At 35.6% G+C, this 20,398-nt stretch overlaps 3 protein-coding genes across 3 annotated transcripts; all 3 read right to left on the bottom strand.

The window, feature by feature from the left end:
• Positions 1-1,233: 1,233 nt before the first annotated feature.
• LOC147404685 (putative methyltransferase PMT25) lies at positions 1,234-5,882 on the bottom strand. Its single transcript, XM_086437881.1, has 8 exons — positions 5,674-5,882; positions 5,493-5,597; positions 2,708-2,878; positions 1,904-2,348; positions 1,706-1,816; positions 1,437-1,611; positions 1,286-1,352; positions 1,234-1,242 (listed from the first exon to the last, which is right to left on the bottom strand). The coding sequence occupies exons 5-8, from the start codon at positions 1,716-1,718 to the stop codon at positions 1,234-1,236; spliced, it is 264 nt and encodes an 87-aa protein (XP_086294007.1). The 5' UTR covers positions 1,719-1,816; positions 1,904-2,348; positions 2,708-2,878; positions 5,493-5,597; positions 5,674-5,882.
• A 249-nt stretch (positions 5,883-6,131) lies between these two features.
• On the bottom strand, positions 6,132-8,421 carry LOC147404684 (uncharacterized). The gene is made up of 4 exons (XM_086440744.1): positions 7,593-8,421; positions 7,271-7,498; positions 6,714-7,066; positions 6,132-6,615 (listed from the first exon to the last, which is right to left on the bottom strand). The coding sequence occupies exons 2-4, from the start codon at positions 7,491-7,493 to the stop codon at positions 6,298-6,300; spliced, it is 894 nt and encodes a 297-aa protein (XP_086296870.1). The 5' UTR covers positions 7,494-7,498; positions 7,593-8,421; the 3' UTR covers positions 6,132-6,297.
• LOC147404683 (uncharacterized) lies at positions 7,637-9,788 on the bottom strand. Its single transcript, XM_086437880.1, has 3 exons — positions 8,809-9,788; positions 8,478-8,726; positions 7,637-8,363 (listed from the first exon to the last, which is right to left on the bottom strand). Exons 1-3 carry the CDS (start codon positions 9,786-9,788, stop codon positions 7,637-7,639), a joined length of 1,956 nt encoding a protein of 651 aa, XP_086294006.1.
• Between the last annotated feature and the right edge of the window lie 10,610 nt (positions 9,789-20,398).

The raw sequence follows: 20,398 nt of genomic DNA, 5'->3' as shown, positions 1-20,398 counted from the left end.
TTCAGTAATCTTATCTGCTCCTTCAAATGTAATGGCTTCAAAAGAGCAGTAGTTGGTCTTGGAGAAATACACGGACACAAATGAGGGTTTCACTCACCTCAGACCTTCTTCATGAATTAAGGTCTCTCTCTCTCTGCGTGTGTGTGTGTGTGTGTGTGTGTGGTTTTCTTTTGATTTGGTATACATCTTGGTGTGTGGTTTTCTATTTTGATTTGGTGAATTGTTGATGTGTGTATGTTTGGGTAATTTACTGTACAGGTTGATATGATTTTAAACGAATACAAAGAAAATGTTATTACAAGAGACAGTCCCAAAGCTTGATCTTCTACTCGAGAAACTTCGCAAGCATATGCCTTAAATACAGTCAAATAGAGAAGCTTAAATATGTATTGAATATGACCCTGATATGTATTATTAAAACAGAGTAAATGACATAAATAGTTTTGAGACAACAATTCAAGTTTAATTATATAGGGAATAATGTCAAGCAATACTAACACTGAAATTGTGCCCAACACTATTACAGGTTTTGACCATATCGATCAGCTATAACTCCCCAATGAACATAAGTTAAAGCTCTTCCAAACATATATGAAGCTCCTACAACACATTAAATGCATTATAAGTTTTGTATTATGAAGTACTCAAGCTAGTCCTACTCTTATCCAATTATGTAACAATATACTTAAGTTTCTCATACAGCGAGAACAGGATCAATTGAGAATCAACCAAAAAAGTTGAAGAGTTTAAAAACAACATAAAGTAGAGGTTCAAGAACTTGAACTTGAAAATTTGTAGAGGGAGCAACATTTTTTTCTTTCTTAATCTAATAAATACAAGCATCATTATCATCTGATGGTAATTTTGGTGTAAAAAGATTTTTTTAAGGGCATTTTTGATACAAAACACAATTTCCCAAGTGTATTTAACGTGCGCTATTAAAATTTGGGACAAAAAAAAAAAAAAAAAAAAGAGAGGTGAAGAGGGATTCTAAGAAACACAGACCTTTCTTGCAAAGGCCAACATTAGATACGATGCCGCAGTTGTTGGGGAGTTGGAGGAGTTGTGTGACATTAATGCCAAGAAATTGTACTAAGCCAGGGTTGTTGTAGAGTTTGCAGAAGCATTCAAACTGTTTCTGTACCGTTTTTCGCAGAGGCTGGCAGCATAACTCGGGTGGTTTTGTTAAGTTTAGGTACCTCACGCAAGGTGTCAGGTTCGACTCGTAGTATGTCATTTTTGCTCTTGTTTCCACCACTACCGTCACCACCACCACCACCGCAACCATTAAAGTCCCACACCCTGATGCATCTACTGGCACCTTGTGCAGACATGCCTGCAGAGGCACATTCCTACAACCACAAAAACATGTGTCAAGAAACTTTAAGGAATAAATAACAATTGATTTAATGCACTCATATAATAAAGAAAGATACCAGGCTGCATTTGGATCATCTGACTCTCGGCACAATGGAGGCTCATTTGCGGGTCTTTTCTCATAGCACTCATTGGATAAAGGCTTCCTGAATATTGCTACACCAACTTCATTCACTGTATCATTTTTAGTCTCTACCAGCTCCCAGCACAACTTCTTTGTTAGTTCAACCATTTCTACAATAGATTTCATGAGAAGAAACATTGTTAGATATTTACCCAAAGAAATCCCTCTCTTAAACACAAAGTGACTAGGGAAGGATGTATATACCTTTCCAGATCATAGAATCCTCTTCGCCTTTCCTGTAAACTGGAGTAGCTGACCACACAAAGTGACCACCAGGTCGCAACACGCGGTTCAGCTCTAAGAGAAGTTTACCACCTTCATATTTTAAATCACAATGAGCTCCTATAACAAAATATGTTATTAAAAAAAATAATCAAATTACAATTGTAAGATTGAAAATACCTTCAACGTGCCAAGGCACCCTACAGTGTGCACAGTGGAGTTTAACAGTTTTTCCTTTGAAGACTTCCTTTTAAGATGAGTATAATTTGTAATATGGGAAGGCTAATCCATGCACTTTGTCTTCTTCGATGGTCACTTCAACCATCCTCTATTCTAATAAACTTCTTCTATATCTTTCAAAAACGTGAAACATGATGAAGCACAATTTGTAGAAATTGGAAAAAAAAAGGTGAGAAAAAAATAAAGAGAGACGAGTGATAGTTCAAGGAGATATAAGGTTAAAAAGCATTTACTTTCTCAATGAACTCGATGTAACGTAGAGCGCCATTTTTAAACTGAGTTCCACCACCAGGAAATGCCATTTTTAAAAATGACAGGAAGGAAGCACTTCAATCATCAGCTGAAGTAAGCCATCAAGCTTAGTTGAAAGAAACTCTTCATGGTCCTGGCCATATGAATTCAGCAAAGAGATTTGTAAGAAGAACATTCCAAAGTGCAAAACATAGAAATTTAAAGCCTGGGTATTAGAAACTTCACATATATTTAATAATGCTTAGTTGTAGAAGTGAAAACTACAAGGGGCATCCCCAAGTATACTCACCTCCACCCTCTACCCCACACATACATATCCCTTTTCTCCATCTAATAGAGATTCACTAGGGAGATATTCTAATTTAATAAGCTAAATAATAACCAGGCAGATGGTTATTACATGAAACCCAGTCCATCGGTTCTAATTTAATGAGCACCTTTATCATTTTATACACACAATAAATAACCTGATGATAACTAAAAATTCTTTACCTTCAGCTAACCTCAGCAAAACACTTGGAAAAAGAAAATCCCTTTTTCCGGGTCTTATCAGAAGGCATCAAATTTGCGTTGGATCATCCTTTTCCCTCCTCCTTTATCCGGGCTTGGGACTGGCAATGTAAAAGGTCTAATTTTTTCATTGGCGGAGTTAAAAAAGTTTACCTAAAAAGAAAAAAACTATTAGTTACTTGTAGACACGGGATTTCGTCATTACGACGGCCACATCTACTATGATTTGGAGTCGCCACCATTCATATTGTAAGTGGGTGTGAATGGTCACCCGATGTGCATTTTTGGAAAAGTGACATTTTGGCATTTTAGTGACTCACGTGGATAAGGTACGGATCAAACCTTAAGATCCGGGGTAAGCGGCTTGGTTGGAGAAAAGGGAAGGTGTTAGGCACCCTTTTCTCCCCACTAAATAGTGGTAACCTCAACTCAACTCGGTCATTTGATTAAAAAAAATACGAAAAATGATGTGCCACGTGTTGTGCATTTGTACCCTAGATAGGGGTTCATTTTCGGCTTGATCATAGGGTCATTCCATTGATGGAAATGACCCTTATAAACCTTTAGCCTTGGGGTCCATTCATCCTAAAAAATAAAAGGAAGGGGAGAGGGGTGATAGAAGAGGGAGGAGGAGAGGATGTAGAACAGAGAGGGGGGGTTGCCTTAAACCCACCTTGTATCTTGTTTCTTCTTTTCTTCTTCTTGCTTGAGTCTTCTTGAGTCCTTAGTATTTTAAACAAATACAACTCTTTTTTTTATTGAAGGAGTAGAGAAGAGATGATAATGGAGATGAGTGTAGTGTGTGATTTTTTTTTATGAGACTTGGGGAGGGTTAGTGTGAGGGAATTGATGAGATTTTTCTTAGTGAGAGGGGTGATAGTTGTTAGTAGAGAGAGTTGGAGAGAATTTTGTAGTGAAGGTTGGGGGCCATTTTTGGGAAGAGGAGGAGGGTATTTATAGATGTTGAGGAGTTATTTTAGGGATATAATGGGGTGAAGTGAAGAAAAAGGGTAGAATGGTTATGAGTTTGAGAGAGAAGTGAGTGTAATTTAGAGGAGATTGGAGGGTATTTAGGTAAGGAGGGTTAAATGGGTGAGTTTTGACCCAAATGGTTTGGATCCTACCCAACCCATTTGGGTGGAGTGTTTGGTGAGGTGAGTTTAAGATGGTGGTTGTGATTAAATGGTATTTGATTTAAGAGAATGGAGGATTTAAAGAGGTGGTTGATGATATTTTGGGAGGGTGAAGGAGATGATGCCATGTGTTAAAGTGGGTGGAAATGAAGGGTTGGGATAGGTTGATGGGAGAGGTTGAGTGTTTGACTTGAGAGGATGGTGTAGGTTTAGGTTGTAGATATAGGTTTTGTAGGGAATGATGAGGGTAGATTAGGGGAGGTATAGGTTAGGGGTGTGGGTAGATGTGTTTGATTTGAGAGAAAAGGTGATGGGTTGATGTGTGGGTAGATGGGATTTAAAGCAAATTAATGGGGTAGGTAGTCGGGTGAGGGAGGTGAGATGGGGTGATGACATGTGTCATCTTTTGATGATAAAAGAGTGATTGGTTGATGTGGGTTGTGGTTTATGGGTTAGGGTTGTGGGTTGGATAATGAATTGGATATGGTTAATGGTTTGTGGGCTTTGTAGTGTTGGGCTTGGGTTTTAGAAATGGTTTTGGGTTTTAGGGTTTGGTTGAGGGTTATTTTGGAATGGATTTTGAGGGTATAGGTTGGTTTTAGATTTTAGGTGATGTGGGATTGATTTTAGGCTAAGGGTAAGATGAGAAATCGATTTAGGAAAGTGTTGAGGGCTCATGGGCCTTAGGTGGGCCTATGGTTTTTTGCGGATTCGGAGGCAGAGCGGTGGTAGTAGAGAAGGGGTAGGCATCCCAAGTCTCACATTTTTAATTTTTTAATTTTTTTAGATTTTTGCAATCATTAGTTTGATAAAAAATGCCACGTGTTGGCGAATCGGGCTTTTTAGGCCCGTTGGTGAAATTTATCGAAAATTTGGCGTTTTTTATTTTGGAAGTGGAGCGGTGAATATTGGGAAGACGTAAGGTAGGCCGAGTACTATTGGTAGGTCTCCTAAACCATTGAGAGGTCTTAGGGGCCTCGGGTTGGTAAAAATGTCACTTTTCAATGACTTGGGCCTTTAAGGCCCGTTGGCCCATTTATTTAGAAAATCGATATTTTTGGGCCCTTTCGAGAAGTGGCCCGTTCAAATTGAGGTGTCTACATTACTAATTAAATAATATAAAATAATGTGAAAGTCCTAGAAGACAATAAATGAGTCATTAAGAACTAGTATCAAGTAAGTCTACCATTGTAATATGTAATGAATCAATCAAAGTCATATAGAAATGCATATGTAGTACATATCCAAAGACAATAGAAATGTAATACAAGTCCAAAAGACAAGAGTAGATCATGCTATGATATATGTCATCATACGAGATCACCTAATGATGGAGCCTATGTCAAATGAATCAATAAGAGTTATAGTATCAAGTAATTCACCACTAGAATATATAGTACTATTCCAAAAACATATCCAAAGACAAATCCAAAGACATATCCAAAGACAATAGAAGTCCAAAAGACATAAATGAATCATGATATGATGTCTGTCATCATACAAGGCCATCTAATGATGGAGCCTATGTCAATGTTCGCAAACGTCATTCCCTCAGCCACATCCTTATCCTGTAGCTGTGCAGACATGTCAAAAATCTCATCAATAAGGACATGATAGTAATCCAAGGACAATACCTCTACACGAACAAGTATCCCATGGGCATAAATCTTAGTCAAATGGAGGTTGCACAAATTGCACCTCTGACCACGTGGGGCGGGATAGTGTGATGATGTTATCCCCTACAAACAATTAAGAGTATTAATATTCTATACAAGATATAAAAGAATATAATTTTAACAAAATGTACATCAATACCTCAAAAGAACTTCCAACGTCATATTGTGAAGAGGACTTGGTAGATGACTGCGGCACTGAGTTTAACTTCTCTGTCAAATTCTGAAGTTGCTGACTCATATTGAATACATGACCTTCCAACTTTTGTATCTCAATTTGTTTTGGAACCATGTACTGTATAGTTGTTTTTTATATTCCCCCACCCAAGCCTCTCACTCGCCCTTTTCTATCTTTCCCACATACCTATGAAATAAATGTTAATCTTATTAGAATAAGATCATGTATGTAAAAAAATAAAAAATGAACGAAATAACATGAATATACTTTTGCAACTGCATCATTATCTAAATCTTTTGTTCCAAATGTGGGATCCAAACTAATCAATTCCTTAATTAAAAATTGTAAAATAAAAAACTTATTAAAAATTAATCTTTTGTTTAATAAAAAAATAAAATAAATTCCTGACCACTCACAATGGTATTGCTCAATTCGGGTGTCAAAGCAGTACCACCAAGCCCAGTGTGACTAGAGATATACAACTCTGTTCTACTCGGCTAGCTACCATCTGATCTCGTTTTTCTCTATAAAATAGAAATCATATATGATATATCTATTAAAAATAATCAAGTATCTACCCATATTTAATTATAATGTAAAACTTAGCAACTCCTCAGCCCTATTGGCTATACCCTTTCTACCAGTATTGTGTAGGGCTTTCATTTTGCCACGTAGATTCACATACTTCAAGCTCTTTTCCTTTTCCTCGGGTGTAGACTTTAAGTCGACAAACATCTCCCAATCCTCTTGCTTCACCCATCTTTTAGGTTTATTCATCTTGCACTGAGCATTTGTAGTACCAGATGTACAATATTTCTTTCCTAGTCGGTACTTCCAATTCCTCCAAGTATTACCAGCTTTCTGCAAACAGAAATCCCAATGATCATCGGTGATTTCAAAGTGATCCTATTTAAGAAAATGAACAAATTGATCAAATTAAGCAACAAAGATATAGTAAATAAAAGTCAACATTAATAAAAATATTATAAATAAATAACAATTACCTGGATCAAATGCCAGATGAGATCAAGTATATGGGTAGGTACTCTATTCCAAGAAGGGTATAGAGGTGATACATTCGCCATAGCAAAACAACCTACAAGTGTAGCTAATGCAATTGAATTATCATCGATGCATTGTCCATGCCCATTGAAGCTCAAACGACGTCGTGGACAAGAAGATGAAGAAGAAGCGCGATTTGTAGTTAATGTCAAAGAAGATGGTGCATCTATCGATTGGGAAGATGTAGGTCTATGTCCCGATAATTCAGGTTGAGAATCTAAACGGTCATGCAATGAATCATGTAACTCGAAAGCATCAGAGTTTGGATCACGAGACCTATTCTGTGACATATTGCCTACATTCAAATTGTAACATACAAATGATTTATTAGAGCACAAAAAAATATTAAATATTATAAAATAAATAATAATTAACTGGATCAAATGCCAAATGAGATCAAGTATATGGGTAGGTACTCTATTCTAAGAAAGGTATAGAGGTGATACATTCGTCATAACAAAACGACCTATAAGTGTAACTAAAGTAACTTAATTCTCACCAATGCATTGTCCATTTCCATTGACGCTCAAACGACGTTGTGGACAAGAAGATGAAGAAGAAGCGTGATTTGTGGTTAGTGTCGAAGAAGATGGTGCATCTGTCGATTGGGAAGATGTAGGTCTATGTCCCGATAATTCAGGTCGAGAAGTTAAACAGTCATGAAATGAATCATGTAGCTTGGAAGCATCAGATTTTGGATCACGAGACCCATGTTGTGACATATTGCCTGCATTCAAATTATAACATACAAATAATTTATTAGAACATTAAAAATATTAAATATTATAAATGAACATGCAACAGAAATATTAGTAACTTACATCAATGTGGAAACATGGTATATATGATAGATGTTATTGATATTCTAATTTTCATCATCTTCTATAATATCTTCTTGAAGGGCTGATGTTAAGGTATTTGCACCCATATTTGCAGCAAAAGAATATGAATCCTCAAAAGCATCTACATCTCGATTCAATCTCTTTGGAGCTTCTAATACGACGTGCCAATCATCTGTAGGTCTACTGTGATCCTTACAATAGAAGACTTGTGTTGCTTGTGATGCAAGAATAAAATGTTCATCATCTTCTCTTGAATTCTTCATTAATGTCCCTAAATTAATATATCTCAAATTTGTTTCTGGATCAACGACATAACTATTTGAGACTTCGATACGTATCCAATCACAATAAAATACAGTCTCCGTGAAGTCAACATAATTTAATTCAATTATTTTTTTAATGACACCGTAATAAGTAACTTCTTGGTCCACCATATTCATATCCCTAGCACTTGACTTAAAACTGGTCATAGCATTCATTGAAACCCCTGAATTTTGTGTTGTCAAATTCATTTCATATTCCATTGTGTGGAAAATATAACCATTTACGGTAAATGCGTTATATGAAATGGCATCAAAGTATGGACCGTCTGCAAGCCTCTTCGTAATCGATGGATAAGCTTCATCTTTTAATTGTTCTCTAACCAAAGGGACATAAGGTAGTGGCTGCTCTGATCGTGGATTGGCCTTACGATTTCTTACTCGTGTGTGTCCTTGAAGATTGTGTGTTTGAAGGTATTCTTGGTACCTCCTGTTAAAAATATTATAAGTTTATTGTAAAAGCCTAAATTAAATATTATAATCAAATATGAATTTTACTTACTTTTCCCATTTTGGATTTTCAATAGATTGTAAGAGTACCCACTTGCGGGCTTGTTGGTATTGGACATCAGTAAGAACATATGGCTTTCCATTTTTATCGATAGGATAGGTATGCTCATTATCATCATCCATGAATCTTCCACGTCCTTTCTTATGACTTCCTAAAATACTTATACTTTTTGGCATATAATGCATAGAATACATCAGTGCTTCTTCTAGGAGATAACATTCTGAAATAGAACCATCTGGATATGTATGATTAACAACATACCGTTTAAAACTCCTCATCATCCTGATACATGTGTCACATATCAGGAAGTATTTTTTTAAAAGAAATTAATTAAAATAAATCATAAATTATATTATCGAATTACCGTTCAAAAGGATACATCCATCGGTATCTGACAGGTCCACACATTAGAGCTTCCTCTGCTAAGTGCACAACAACGTGTATCATAGAAACAAAAAATGCAGGGAGAAAGTATTTTTCAAGCACACAAATGGTTTCTACAACACTTTCTTTAATACTCTGCAACTCCATACGATTGACTTTTTTCGAGCATAAGATGTTGAAAAATAATGATAATTGTAGAATAGCAGCACGTAATGGTTTCTGCTTCTGTGTTTTGAATGCATGCATTAACAACACCGGAAGTAGTTGTTGCATAAGGATGTGATAATCATGTGACTTTAGATTTTTCAACTGAAGCTCTTGTAAATTCACATTGTGTTTCCAATTTGAACTGTACCCTGCAGGAACTTTCAAATTGTACAAAGTTTTGCAGATTAGATCTTTTTCCTGATGGGACAATTCGTACAAAGCTTTGGGTAATTCCTCTTTGCCATTGATGTTCACCGGCCATAAATTTTTCTTTATCTTCATTTCTTTCAAATCTAACCGGGCTTTACAACCATCCTTAGTCTTATCTTTAGTCTTCATTATTTTTGCAAGGAGGTTTTCTACCACATTCTTTTCAACATGCATCACATCTATATTATGGCGAATAGGAAGTTCTTTCCAATATGGTAAGTCAAAGAATATTGAATTTTTTGACCACGAAGTCTCATCATTTGTAGATCTCTTTCTCTTCTTATTAAGGACTTTTCCAAATTCAGTCAGAATAGTTTCCATTTTGTTTAATAATTCGATACCACTCAAATGACGACTCGGCTTCCTATGTTCTTCCATTCCATTAAACTGTGATTTTTGACTTTTAAAACGATGTGTTGGATCGGTTAAGAATTTTCTGTGTCCCATGTAAGCAAACTTGCCTCCATGTTTTAACCAGACTGATTCAGTCGCTTCACTACAAACAGGACATCCAAACTTACCTGCGGTCCTACAACCCGACATATGACTATACGTTGGAAAATCATGTATAGCCCATAACAAAATTGCTTTCATGGTAAACATACTCTTAGTGATACAATCATACGTTTCAATTCCAGTCAACCATAACTCATTCAACTCTGCGATCAATGGTTGCAAGTAGATATCAATGTCATGTCATGGACTAGTTTTTCTAGGAATCAATAATGTTAACATCGTAAATTCTTTCCGCATACATAACGATGGTGGAAGATTGTACGGAACAACCATAACTGGCTAACAACTGTATGAATTATTTTTTATTCCAAATGGATTAAATCCATCTGTTGCAAGTCCTAACCGTACGTTACGTGGCTCAGCAGCAAAATCTTTCCATTTACAATCTATTATTCTCCAACAAGTAGAATCCCTCGGATGATGCATGAACATCTTGTTTTCATTTTCATCGATTTTGGAATGCCATTTCATATTCTCTGCAATCTACTATATAGTGTACATCCGTTTCAATCTTGGTGTTAGTGGAAAATATCTTAAAATTTTCTGTGGTAGAAGCTTGCTCTTTGACTTTCTTTCGTTAATTGGTTTCTATCTGCTATCATCACATTTAGGACAATTATCCCTATGTTCATGCTCTCTCCAATACAATATGCAATCATTAGGGCATGCATGAATAATTTCACATTTCATTCTCAGAGTCTTAATCTTCTTTGCAAAGTAGGTTCTTTGGTAAAGTGTTCTCCTTCAGTAGTATTCTTTTAATCATTTGCAATAACTCGTCGAAGCTCTTGTGGGACCATTGATGTCTACTCTTCATGCTCAACAATTCAACTGTAATCGACAATTTTGTATCTTCTTCTCGACACGACGGATATAGGGGTTGTATCGCATCTTCCATCATTTTCTTATATTGAATATCATCTTCAACGTGGCCATCATTTCCTTCATGACATTCATCTACAAAAGTATCTACATCATCTTCAACTTCTTCATTAGGAAAATAGTCAAGTGCGTCATTCAACATATCAGTCACTCTTGGGTACGCATCTTTGTCATACTGACTATCAGATGCACTAGCCCCAATTGTAAAATGACTTTCACCCCAATGTTCACTATGAAAACTCCATGTCGTGTAAGATGTATCGATACCGTCACAGATTAGGTGTTCTGAAATTACGTCTAGTTTTTTCTTCCCAGAAGACATGTTACGACATTTGATACAAGGACAATAATAGTAACCATCGGCCCCCAAACTCAGACTATTTTGTTTCAAGTACGCGAGGAAAGAATATACACCTTTGAGGTATTCATTTGATAACCTAGGTTTCGTTATCCACTCTTTACTTGGAACCATCGGTGTCGAAGACATCTACAAGTTGAATGCGTAGAACTTAATGGAAATTTCAATAAATTGAAAAAAAAAAATGTATGATTTTTAAGATTTGAGGTCACGATTCAAGTCCAATTTACCAAAAAATAAAAAAGATTTGAATAGATAATAATCGTCTTTAGTTGAACTGAAGGCGGTGACCTAACATTAATAAGAAACATCAACGATTATGAATAATCAGTGATGGTAATACACATGAATTGAAAAGCCTATTTTGTGGCAAGACATAAACATTCTAAGGGATCAACCTCCATAATTGTCAATAGACACATTTGGAACATACTGTTATATGCACGAGATAATAGAGTCGAGACATGACATCATATTATGTAAGGCAATTGAAAAATAAGACAATCAAACAATCAAGAGATACAACCAATCAAAGATCTTGAAAATCAATAAATATGCATGTGATAACAAAATCGAGTCAAACGGCTGATGTCATTTGGGATGATTTTAGGTTCAGTTATTGGTAAGGGGCTGGAGAGGTATGGGATTTGACTGGGATTAATGGGGATTGGGAACTGTTGGATTTAGGAAAAGAGTGTTTTAGGTGTAAGGGTATTGAGACTTGGGATGAAACCTATCCACTGATATTCTGAATTCCACTTCTTTTATGTTGCCTATTAACTGACTGAGCGACAGGCGTAGACAGATCCTCCAATGATTAATTGCTTTAAGTCTTTGTAAAAGGAAACAAACACGTATGTCAATATGTTGGTGTCTGGCAAGGATACTAGGTGTTTGACACGATGTCTTTGAGAACTTGACATGCCAATGCACCTGTGAATGTGTTTCACGGTATGAAAGAGATGTATATACCTATCAAGAAAAAAATGAAGGAAGCTGCTGTATTTAAGTTAGTTATTTTTTTTTCAAATACAAGGAAGGAAATATATGAGAAGAGAACACAGTTTTATATACCATAACATAGTAGTTAGTAAAAATAGATTTCTAAAATAAAACCGTGGTTCTTAATCAGTTAGTGTACAAGTCTTTCATAATTTTTTTTTAAAAGTTAAAAATAAAGGGTGATTCTACTTTATGTATTAAGCTGTGTATCAGGTTGTGTCCATGTGTTGATACATGTACTACATGACAAAATTCTTAGAAGCGTTGTTATTGTTACATTGCTTTAAACATAGAATAAACAAGAGGAAGAAGGACATGAGACAAATCACTCTCTCTAAGAAAGATTAAGGTTTTATTTATCCAAAATAAATAAAAACAACAACAACAAAGATTTAAGGTTTAGAATGAGTCTTAAGTTAGGCATTGCATCAACACAACCTTACGATGAACACACACATCGGCCATCCTTGCACCCAAAGATATAGAATTCTTAAAACTATATTAAAACTAAACAAGTACATGGTGATGTAGAACAACCTAAAGTTTGCTTTAAGTAGGATTTAAGCTGTTGGAAATTGAGGTTCATGGGTTGAAAAATAGGTTTTAGGGATACGGTTTGTGGTAGGATGATTTTATCAAGGTAAGAATTTTAGCACTGATGTTATAGGGCTGTTTCTGACAATGGCTAAGAAGGGTCATTTTTTAAGAAGTAATAGGCTATTCTCTATATTGCTGATGTCATTTGCACCACATGTCAAACTGCTGTTGGACTGTAAGCAAAAATAAAAAATAAAATCATTCAAGGAAAACCTAGAAAAAGAACAAATGGAAATATGTGGATCATTCAAAACTGGGCTGGATCGAAAACAATAACTAAACAAATACGTAATATGGTAAGCCAATAAAATGGGAATAAGTATAGAACAAACCACAGAATCAGATTCTGGTGGCACATTGCACCTAGGAAAAGAAAAGTTCAAATGCATCGTCAGCAATAGAATTAACAATTGAGCCATCCAAAACATTCAACCATCAGCAAAAGTGAAATGAGTGTCACGAGTATTCTCCCGAATACTAGGAAAATTATCCAAACTGAAATCATCTCTCATCTACTTTAGGTCTAGATCAAGGATTTGGATTTCGACAAATATATGATATAATGAGGTTCTAACCCAACATTTATTCTAGGTCAACTATGTCTCAAAAATCGTCACAAAGTTGGATTATAGGTTTAAATCGACAAGGGAAAACTTCTAAAATTGTTGAAAACAATAAAAAAAGATATATATGAAAAATTATGAAATATATATAATGAAAATTCATAAAATCTAACTAAAACATAAAGTCAAATCTTAAGTTGAAATTTGTCAATTTTGAATTCTAAATTCTAAATTCAAAATTAACAAAAAACATTAAAATCCGAAAAAAGCTAAAATCCAAAATCTGTACCGTTTCAGATCGTGCAACAAAGATCTTCCCCAAGCTGTTCTTTATCTCACATGCTTCCTGCAACACAAAAAAGTAAAGAAAATTCAGAGATTGAAGAGCTCTAAAGCCGCTAAACAAAGAAAATTTTCCCTCCATTTTATAATCAGATTAAACAAACCATAACTTCTCAAAATCTCACCGTAGAATATCTACTTGAATCTTAGAAAGAAAAAAAATGGTGAAAAAATTCAGATCTAATCATATCAAAACACTCAGATCTATGAAATCATTTGGATCCTTAATCAAATTTTTATTTGTTTTTAGGTTTTGTTTCGTGTAAAATTAACACATTTGGAAAACAAAAAATCAAAATCAATATATTTTGTGAAATCCAAAACCCTAGATCTCATCCTCATCAATCTGAACAACGCTATGGATCCATCAACCTAAGAGAGAGAGAGAGAGAGAGAGAGAGAGAGAGAGTCACCTTAAAAAATAATAGATCACTCCATCATTTTCAATCTTGAGAGATCGAGAGATCACTTCGAGCGATCAAATAGAGAGTGATTGAGCGATGACATCGATCCAGAGATGAGATCGATATAGAGATGAGATCGAGGGAGACAGGGAAAGAAATTGATCGACAGTGAGAAAGCAATGGAGAGGTTGATCGATTGAGTGAGATAGAGAGAGAGGCAGAAAGTGAGAGGTCGATCGATCGACTGTGAGAGAGAGATAGTAAGATTCGACTGTGAGAGAGGGAGAGAAACAGTAAGATTCGACTGTGAGATTGAGTGAGATAAAGAAAGAGGCAGAGAGTGAGAGGTCGATCGATCGACTGTGAGAGAGAGACAGTAAGCTTCGACTGTGAGAGAGGAAGAGAAACAATTCGACTGTGAGAGGGAGAGAAACAATAGGATTCGAGCGTGAGAGGGAAAGAGGGCAGAGAATTTCGGGTTTAAAATTTGACCGAAAACGTGGTCCACGGGCCGCGGAGTTTCGGGTTTAAAATTCGACAGGCCAGGACCAACAAATTTTTTTAGAAAAATGTATGATTTTCACGTAGTGTTCCATCCATGTATAAATGGGAAAAGGAGGGATCATGTAGAGCCTCGATTGGAGGTCCTCATATTTTGGCCACGTAGACTGTCACATTGGTCCAAATGACACCTCAGTCAGTTAGATTTGAAAAATAATAACTAAATAGAGCTTCTATTGCCACACCAACTTTTGCTAACACCACATCAATAGGTGTGTAATTCTTTAGTGATTTACATATGAATTGGGGAGGAGTTAGCAGTAGTTGATGTGGCAATAGAATCTCTCAAAAAAAAAATACACAAAAAGATTTGTCCCGCTCTTGACTTTGATAATTAAGCTGACATTGAGCTTCAAAATTTGAAAATAAATCCAATGGTTAAAACAGTGCCTTTTCCCAAAAGAAATTTGGGAGTTCCTAAAATTTAATGACCTACATCCATGTGACACCATTTCATTTTTTCGACTGCCACGAGGATATATAAATATATAGATATAGCTGAAATTGATTCAGCCTAGAACTTGGACTGAGATAATGAACACAATTTCCACAATAAAAGAAGTAGCTTTCAATAAAATTGAATGAAGGAATAGGGGTGGCAAAGGGTCAAGTTGTGTCGTGTTCGTGTTGAGGTAAGGGTACTTTGAAAATTTACCAAAATCAAACCCAAACCCAACATGTTTATTAAATAGGTAACCCTAACTCAATCTATATAATCCATTCCAGAAAAATTATAATCTCAAGTGAAAAAAATAATTTTCATTTCCACCACCAAAAATAAAGTATCATTACTAAAAGAGTCATGCAGGAGTTATGCAGGCTGAAACTTCATATCGTAGTTCTTGTCGTGAAAGTGTATGGGAAACATACATGCTTTTTCACCTGTATCTTGATGAAAAGCATCTATGGTTCCCATACAATTTCACATCAAGAAATGCGATATGAGGTTCCAGCCTGAGGTCACTTCAACATTATTCTTATTAAAAATAAAGTCATACGACCATAGACCAATATCTACTAACATAAATTAAGCATTTTGGAACAAAATTTTTAAAATCTTTAGAATTTTGTCCTTTGGATGCCACAAGGTAATGCAGTCATGAAACTTTACTTGGTAACTTAGTAAGAAAAGTGTTTTTCTTTCCCAAACTAAAATCTCAACCTTTAATCATTTGAAAACTGTATTAAAACATTATATTTTATAAAATATGAAAAAAAAAAACAGTTTAATGAAAAAGTTCTACAAAATTCTATTTGAAAAATGGATAATTTTAAAAACCCTTAAATAATAATTTTTTTTTATTGGTAAGCTAGAGTTGAAGTATTTATGAGCATAATGATGACCTGTCCGAGTCACCATGTATCTCGAAGATAATTTCTGAAAAGACACATGAAAGTTAAATAAATTAAAGATTATGACTTAGTAAATCCCCAAGAACATGAGAATTTTTTTACCATAAAATCAATAAGTATTATTAAAAATTGAGGAAAATCGAGACGAGTGAGAATATGTCATAAGGACAGGGGGGTATAGGGGAATAGAATTTTGCGGAACAGTTATACCATTGGATAGGTCTTGAAAAATAATTAAAGATGGACTATCCGCATGTTGGAATCCGACGAGAAACAAGCTCGGTAAAGGGTTCCAAATTTGAATTTCCAGAGATGATCAATAGGATCAACCAGAGTTGACCATTGTCAAAGTCAGCAAACTTAGACCCTAGTCCATCTAGAGTGGACCCCACAAGACTAACCTAACTAGCACACTTAGAGTTAATGATAATTAACTAATCTATGTTAGTTAACTAGGTCAAATGACCATGACCATGGTCTAGATGACTAACCAACCTCTTCACACATAAACTCCTTATGTGTCTCAAGGTAAATCATCCTTAGGGCACAGGGAAGCCCACTTTTAAACCACAAACAACTTGTTGGCTCACCTACCCACCCCATATAACTCATGGTTAGTTTGTGCACTCACCTCTATAAAAGAATTGTTCATGGGCATTTTGCTCTCTTTTGCCTTTGCCAAATCCAGCAGCAAAACCTTGTCAAAGTCTTCATCAAAGCCCTTCAAAAACAATTCCAATAGTTTCTAGTTCTCTAATTCCTTAGGAATTCATAAACAACAAGTACCTTAGATCAAATTGGAGTTATAGAAGTATCACAAGAAGATTCAGTGAGTTGGGGAAGCTTGGAACCAAGAGCTAGCTAGACCTCGAGAATCAATCACAAAGGATTTTAGCAAGTTTCGAAGTAGTGTAGAGGAAAGGGAGTCAGTTACCTAGGTAGAATTTGATTTCCTCTTTAGTATTTTCAAAATTGACACATAATGATTGACACATGGAAAAGTAACTAAATAAGACAAATACTCAAAGTTGGGTTTGTGGTATGAACTCAGTGGAAACCACAAGCAGCAAGACAACACTGGCCTATGCTGTTTGTAACTCTAAGGTGGAAACCATGGTGAGAAGCTCATTGGCACCCGGACTCTACGGTGGAAGCCATGGTGGGAAGCTCAATGGCACCCGATCCCATCGCAGGCATAAATTCCGGTCCCACCATGTATTTCACCTCCCTGTCACCCCGAAGTTGCCAATTGTGGACAAGTTTGCTAATTTTTCAAAACACACGAAAATCATTTGAAACACTTTTATAACCGAGTTGACACAAATCCAAGTTTTCCAAAAGAATTAGTCTGTGATTGTAATGTTTATCTTCAGTTATCCGGATTTACGTTAAAACACAAAATTATATTATGTAAGCAAATTATTTTCCAAAAAATGTGGTTATTTTGCTTATGCTGTAATCAGTACGAGTCTGATATAGTTAGAAGTCGTAAGTGGGAAACCAAGTTCAATTTACGGAAATCTAAGTCACATCATATATTGGGAAATGAACATGAACTCAATTTGAGGATTAATTTATAGAACGAGTCGAGGATATCAGTAAAATGTTAATGGGTATTTACTTTTAGTCCAGTGAGTGCCTTGCTGATTTGGAGAATAAAATGTTTATTTATTGTTGGGTCAGGAGTACCTAGCGTTTATTTACTCTTGGCTCAGGAGTACCCGATGTTCATTTATTTTTGGGCCAAGAGTTCTCCGTTGCATCAATTTTTGGGTTAGGGAGTACCCATTGTGTGCTTATTTTATTTAAGTTATACTAAGGGTAGACACCCCATTTTTTCCTAGACCGAGCCCGAGAGCACCGAAAGCCTTTTGAGAAAGGATTTAACTCGAGTCGATTTTCAAATGATCACAAAAGCCCCACGTTGAGTCAATAGATTAATCACAATTTATGATTTTGGCCTGGTATGGAGGTAACCAATAATCAAGCTTAATTTTTAGCCTGGCCATAGGTAACCAATGGCCAAAACAATAATTTGCACTGTATGGAAGTAACCAACAGCCAAGCTTATTTTTTTTAGCCTGGCCATAGGTTACCAACGGGCAGAAGAAATTGTTATACAGTATGGAGGTGACCAACGGTCAGAAGGGAATTTTGCAATGGCCATTGATCACCTAAGGCCAATTTTATTAAGCAGTTTGAAGGCCTTATGTACATTCGAATTTGTTGAGGGCTAATTACCCTTTAACCCACTTCTTAATCATTTTTTCCTCAAGAAAATCCCTTCATTTGACATTTTTACCCATAGATTAATTTTATAATAAATCCACCATCAAGGTTCTTTTGTCAATTCTCATTTTCTTCTAACAAGGACCTTTAGTCAATTTTGTCCCCACTTAAGGCCAATTACCCCCATTAACCTTGGGTTGTTGAATCACATTAGGGACAAGTACCATTTCTACCATTTCTACATTCTTCACAATTTAAAGAGCTCTCACGACATTCAATGTAAAATGACAAAATTCCAAAGCCTATGACTACTTTGTCCACCCAAGAGAAATCTCTAGAATGTGAGCTTAATAACCAACCTATCCCTAGTTTGTTAAAGATTCTCTCAAGGAAAATGACTCAAGAAGCCAAAAACCTAGCATCGAATTACATACTACTTGAGTTGTTTCATTCACAATTGACTCAAGGTCAAGGTCTTATGACCATTCTAACCTTCATCAAGAATTCTCTAGAACCTTTGGATTTTTACAATCCTACCCTCTTGATCATCATGATTGGTGAGACCTTAGGTGAATAAAAGACCTTTAAGTCCAAAGAGAGTAGAAGTCATTTGAATTTTCGATAGAGGTTTTATCACAAATATTAAGAACCCTATGAATTAGGGCAAGTTTATCTCCAAGGGTTTTCCAAACTCCTATAAATAGGACTCCTATTCTAGACAAAGAAGAAGAACTCAAGAAACCAAAATTCTTTCCAAGACTCTCCTTTAAGCTCTCTAGCCTACTCAAACTCTATCCAAGTCCATTCCCAAACCTCCAAGAAGCTTCAAATGAAGAAGAAGGATAAAGAAGAAAGAAAGAAAAAAAAAAAAAATCAAGGTGGGTTGAACCCTCCATTCTTCCCTTTTTCTAAACTCCCTTTTCTATCTAACCCCCTTCTTTAAATTCTTGCAAGTTATTCCATAATAATGCATATCTAATTTTGTTTAGGTGAGGTAATGAAGTAGAGAGTAAAACCTTATAAAGGTAATCTCCTCCTATAAGCCCTCAATAAACTCTTTGAGCATTAAAATAAACTATTGTTCATTTTACTTTCTTGCAAGTGTATTTCCCAAATTAGTTGTTTTTGTTTACTTTCATTGCAATCTAAATTCCTAGAGTAGATGTTTTTTTACTTTCTTTTATAATGGCTTAAGAGCTAGAGACTAATCCCTCTTTGGAGGTAATCTTCTCTTTCTAAGTCCATTGCATGCATACATACAAACACACACACTCACTTTGTTCTTCCTTAAAATAGCTAAGGGTCAAAGGTGTGGATCTACCTAGATCTACACCTAAATCTCTAAACTAACAAAAATAGTCCCAAAGAGGATACATTGCATGCATGAAGTCCCTAATCTTTCCATGGTTGTCTCCAACTCATGAACACTTCCTAAAGGCTATACCAACAATAAAATGCTCCCAAGTGAGCACATAACCTCTAAAAGAGCCTTTCAATCCAAAGAAGGTGAAATTCTTATGGATTCTCACCAAAGTCCTAGGTTAACAAAAAATTCCAACAAGCACATTTTTCTATTTTGACTTGCTCATTGGTCCATTTTCTTAGTTTCCTAAGGATAGACTATAGTTATTTGTTTTCTTAATTTTCTTTATTATTTCTTTTGTTTTTCAAAAATCAAGTTAATATTTCAAAACCACACCTATAGTCATATATTGGTAACCATCTCAGGATGGGTAGAACAAGGTGCCCAACACCTTCCTTGTCCCTCAACCGAGCCTCCTTTCCATAAGATCTCTAGAAAGACCATTTCCCTTCATCTTTTGGATATGTGAGTCACAATAAGCCAAAAAATAGATTTTAAAAAGTATTTTCTTATAGTGTCCATTCACAATTAAATTAAATGGTGGCGACTCCTAAACCCATGTAAATGAGCTCAAACCTTTCCCAAAGGTTTTGATACCCACGTGTCTACACTGAGAAAGGAAAGTGTGTGCATATGATAGAATACATTGGATTTCACACACTAGCCTGATAGGCAAGATGAAAATGACTATTCCCATGATCGTTCAAAGTTTATAGTAGTCGACCAAATGACCTCTGTAAATAAGGTTCCCGTGATTATGGGACCTTGGTCAATAACTAACTTGAGTTGAGCAAAGGGTAAACCACTTGCGGTCAAGCCATTTATAAATTAGGCAATAATGTTGCAATCCCTCATCAACAAACTTTGGATCCCTAACTGAAGTGGAATTCAATCATGAAATTCATAGTATTTATCAGTACACAAAACCATACTTGTCAACATTATAATGCTTGTTTATTTATTTTATGGTTATGGTGGTTATG

Source organism: Akebia trifoliata, chromosome 4 (genome assembly GCF_017979445.1).
Source record: "Akebia trifoliata isolate Shusen 1 chromosome 4, ASM1797944v1, whole genome shotgun sequence".
NCBI lineage: Eukaryota > Viridiplantae > Streptophyta > Magnoliopsida > Ranunculales > Lardizabalaceae > Akebia > Akebia trifoliata.
The sequence above is the reverse complement of the archived record's forward strand: the minus strand, read 5'-3'. Positions and strand labels throughout refer to the sequence as shown.

Excerpts from the sequence above, each read along its gene's own strand:
- LOC147404685 (XM_086437881.1), bottom strand. Across the intron at positions 1,353-1,436 it reads GATGATCCAAATGCAGCCTG|GAATGTGCCTCTGCAGGCAT; the intron begins GTATCTTTCTTT and ends TTGTGGTTGTAG.
- LOC147404683 (XM_086437880.1), bottom strand. The coding sequence starts at position 9,788 with ATGTCGGGTTGTAGGACCGCAGGTAAGTTTGGATGTCCTGTTTGTAGT. Across the intron at positions 8,727-8,808 it reads TGGATGTATCCTTTTGAACG|GATGATGAGGAGTTTTAAAC; the intron begins GTAATTCGATAA and ends CACATGTATCAG. Across the intron at positions 8,364-8,477 it reads CAATACCAACAAGCCCGCAA|GAGGTACCAAGAATACCTTC; the intron begins GTGGGTACTCTT and ends TATTTTTAACAG.
- LOC147404684 (XM_086440744.1), bottom strand. The coding sequence starts at position 7,493 with ATGTCACAACATGGGTCTCGTGATCCAAAATCTGATGCTTCCAAGCTA. Across the intron at positions 7,067-7,270 it reads TGGAAATGGACAATGCATTG|GCAATATGTCACAGAATAGG; the intron begins GTGAGAATTAAG and ends ATTTGAATGTAG. Across the intron at positions 6,616-6,713 it reads TCATCTGGCATTTGATCCAG|GATCACTTTGAAATCACCGA; the intron begins GTAATTGTTATT and ends TTTCTTAAATAG.